This window comes from Chiloscyllium plagiosum, chromosome 27 (assembly GCF_004010195.1).
Source record: "Chiloscyllium plagiosum isolate BGI_BamShark_2017 chromosome 27, ASM401019v2, whole genome shotgun sequence".
Classification (NCBI taxonomy): Eukaryota; Metazoa; Chordata; class Chondrichthyes; order Orectolobiformes; family Hemiscylliidae; genus Chiloscyllium; species Chiloscyllium plagiosum.
Window position 1 is genome coordinate 1,020,186 of NC_057736.1, and position 3,986 is coordinate 1,024,171.

General features: G+C 41.1%; 1 protein-coding gene across 1 annotated transcript in view; it reads left to right on the forward strand.

The window, feature by feature from the left end:
- Positions 1 to 3,986, forward strand: part of LOC122563459 (doublecortin domain-containing protein 2-like) — a 51,347-nt gene that overhangs the window by 1,417 nt on the left and 45,944 nt on the right. Inside the window, exon 2 of the mRNA XM_043717205.1 lies at positions 2,896 to 2,972. Within this exon, the coding sequence (XP_043573140.1) occupies positions 2,896 to 2,972 (77 nt within the window). The remainder of the gene's footprint in view (positions 1 to 2,895; positions 2,973 to 3,986) is intronic.

Consider the following 3,986-nt stretch of genomic DNA (forward strand, 5'->3'; position numbering starts at 1 on the left):
CACACACACACACATCCCCCCACACACACACATCCCCACACACACACATGGTCATGTACACACACACACTCACACACACACATCCCCACACACACACATGGTCATGTACACACACACAATCCAGTTATTCTCATGCTGAATTTCCCTATTCTTGCAGCAGTGCATGAAGCACAATTTCTCACCTCCTGAATGCAAATCTCTCTTTATTAATAAAAATGAAATAGATGTGATGAACATTGCCGACTGCTTTGCTCTGGTATGCAGCTTTCGAAACCATAACCTCAGCAGTGGTATATTGAAGCATTGGTGAGTATTCAGAGCAGTGATGGGGATAATTTCAGACTCTCTGGCACTGGGTTATGAAGCAATAGTCAGAACTGAATCTATTTCTATTAAAGAGAAAAAATATTGAGAAAATATATCCATATTTTCAAAATATTGGGAAGAAAGTACAATATAGATATAATCAGGTTATTTTTAACTTAGTCTGTCAGTGCTGAGCTACAGGATATATGTAGAAAATTATCAAGCCTCAGGCAAGACTTGAGGTAAGAAGAAAGGTTTTATTCCCCACAGGAAAGTGAATCTGTGAAATGGGCTGTCAGACTGAGAAATGAACAGGCTGGTGATGAGAACTTTTACAAAAAAGCTGGGTGGGCTTTAAGGAATCTAATGCCAATCCTATCACAAGAGATTAAATCTGAATTTTAAAAATGTAAAAATTATTATTAAAATTACAATCTATTTCAAATAGAATTTAATTGGATGAAGCTAGTTTAAATGGTCAAACTGAACTGCATGGCATCTTCTTTCAAGTTGCGCTGACAATATATTCTAGAACTGTTGTGACAACAAATTCACTGTAAGTATTTTTATCACAGCCATCAGGTTTTGTGAGAGCAGTGTTTAAGTGAAAATCCATAGCTCATTGCTTGTTGAAGTTATTTTGACCTTCTTAGTCTCTTAACGTTGATTTGTACAAGTTGAAATTAGCCTGGGAATCACAACATTTCTGTTCTCTAAGGTCTGCTCAGTGTAACCTTCACCAATTTAAAAATAGTAAACCTTTGGAACAATCCTGAAGCATAGAAATGATTCTGGAGCCTGTTCTACACGTCTAAAGGCTCAAATGATTGTCCTGAAATAGGAGAAAGTGAGCACTGCAGATTTTGGAGATCAGAGTCAAAAGGTGTGTTGCAGGAAAAGCACAGCCGGTCACGCAGCTTCCAAGAATTGATGTTTTGAGCATAAGCCCTACCTCAGGGATGGTAGATGAAGAGCTTATGCTTAAAACATTGACTCTCCTGCTCCTCGGATGCTGCCTGACTGGCTGTGCTTTTCCAGCACCACACTTTTTGACTCTGATTGTCCTGAAATATAAATATATAGACACTCATGAATGGTTTTGTGTGTTTCATTGTCAACCTAATCAGATGCATGCTGACAAGATGTTTGCTGGTTGTCAAGAATTTATATTTGCTTGTGTTAATCAAACCTGGGGAATTCCATGTCCATGCTAACAGGTAATAATTGGCCCCACTTCAGGATTCCTGAAGAAGGGCTTATGCCCGAAATGTCGATTCTCCTGTTCCCTGGATGCTGCCTGACCTGCTGTGCTGTTCCAGCAAAACATTTTCAGTCCACTTCAGGAATGTTAACTAACTGGTTCAGCTACACCATGGGTTACTGACGTCAATATAGGGGATCAACAACATGATTGACATTGAAGCCACACCCACTGGGTGCATTGTCAGATCCCAAAGAGGCTCAATCTAGTAGCAGCTGATTTGCCTTTTTCCTGTCACCAAAACCAAGAGGCAATTTTATTCAGGGCGCAGTAAGGCTACCTTTCAGATATGGTAAGAGCATCACTGAGGGCACTGATCAGGATTTTCCAATCAGTCTCCAATTTTTTTTATTCTTTCATGGGATGAGAGCATTACTGGCTGGACCAAGAATAATTGCTGTGGGTCACATGTAGGCCAGACTGGGTAAAGATGGCAGTTTCCTTCCCAAAAAGGACATTAGTGAACCAGAGGGGGTTTTCCTGACAATCAACAATGGATTCAGGGTCATCATTAGACTTTTAATTCAAAACTTCCCACTGAGATGCACGGTGGCTCAGTGGTTAGCACTGCTGCTTCACAGCACTAGGGTCCTAGGTTCGATTCTGGCCTTGGGCGATGTCTGTATAGAATTTGCACATTCTCCCATATCTGTGTGGGTTTCCTTCCACAGTCCAAAGATGTGCCGGTCAGGTGAATTGGCCTTGCTAAATTGCCCATAGTGTTAGGTGCATTAGTCAGAGGGAAATGGGTCTGGGTGGGTTACTCTTTGGAGGGTTTGTGTGGACTGGTTGGGCCAAAGGGTCTGTTTCCACACTGTAGGGAATCTAATCAAACATAATTCTGAGATTTTCGAATGCCTGAAAGTAAACCTCAGCCGCTATGCCAATCCCAACATTCTCCTAAGCAACAGTGGCTCTCAGTAAAGGCTTTGGTCACTTCATGAATGATTAAGAAATTCAACATCATGTGACATCACCACACTATCACCAATCCAAATAGAAAGGCTGGGGTGAAAATTGCCAAAGGAATCATAACAAAATCGAGCAAATTGATAATAATGAAATGAATTAACCGTATCTTTTACCCACAGCTGTACACTGTGTATGTGTCACTCTCTGTCCCACTTCTTTTCATATAATTCCCAAAGCCATGCTATCTGATGGGGGCTTCCTTTTCCACTTTGTTTTTCCTCTGATCTTCACAGCCTTGGCAGGGCCAGGAAAATATTGCTTGATCCTACACTTGACCTCATCAGTACTAAATGAAGCAAAGTCACCAAACTGGATCCAATTACTAACATTGACTTTACCATTAAATTTGTTTTCAGGTGAGGGCTGTTTATTCCAACAGAGTAAATGTTTCAGCTCGATGGAAGAAATACATTCCAATACCATGTATAGTTCAGTAAGTATGACAATCTGTTTTCAATCTTTACTTGGTTACAAAAGGTTGGATCTTTCAGCATTTACCACCCATTTCCTGCCAAAGCCCAGATGAGCATGAGAAATGTGGTGAACAGTGTGGTGCCATACTCTCCAGTCTTCACACCCTCCCTAATCTCCTCTCTCTGTCTACAATTCACATCCACTCAGTGTCCCCATTGTTTATAAAAATTCCCACTGAATGTGATTGAAGAATTTTGTCTATTTTGGGACATAAAACCGGGATTCAATACATCAGATCCACTTTCACCCATGAATATCTCAGTGACACTGGGGATGTAAAGTATTATTAATGTGTAGTCGAAAAGGAATCTCATATTTTATTACAATCAATCACAGAGTTTATTTCTTTAAATTCCAATTTTGTTTCAAGCAGTATTCTCCCCTGGCCCCACTCCACCCTCCCAACGCTCTTTGATGTGTGAAATCTCACAGGACGTGGGGTATTAGTCTGTACCCACTGCTTTAATCCAAATTCATTTGACCCTGGTTAATGAGGACAGAGGAGAGCAGGCAGGTGTGAAATTCACTTTAGAACATAGAACAATACAGTGCAGAACAGGCCTTTCAGCCCTCGATGCTGCACCGACCTCTGAACTATTCTCAGCTCGTCCCCCTACACTATCCCATCATCATCCATGTACTTATCCAAGGATTGTTTAAATCTCCCAATGTGGCTGAGTTGACTACATTGGCAAGGAGGGCATTCCACGCCCTTACCACTCTCTGAGTAAGGAACCTGACTCTGACATCTGTCTTAAATCTATCATCCCTCAATTTGTAGTTATGCCCCCTTGTACAAGCTGACGTCATCATCCTAGGAAAAAGGCAAATGGAGTTTAATTCAGATAAGTGCAAGGTGCTGCATTTTGAGAAAGCAAATCTTAGCAGGACTTATACATTTAATGGTAAGGTCCTAGGGAGTGTTGCTGAACAAAGAGACCTTGGAGTGCAGGTTCATAGCTCCTTGAAAGTG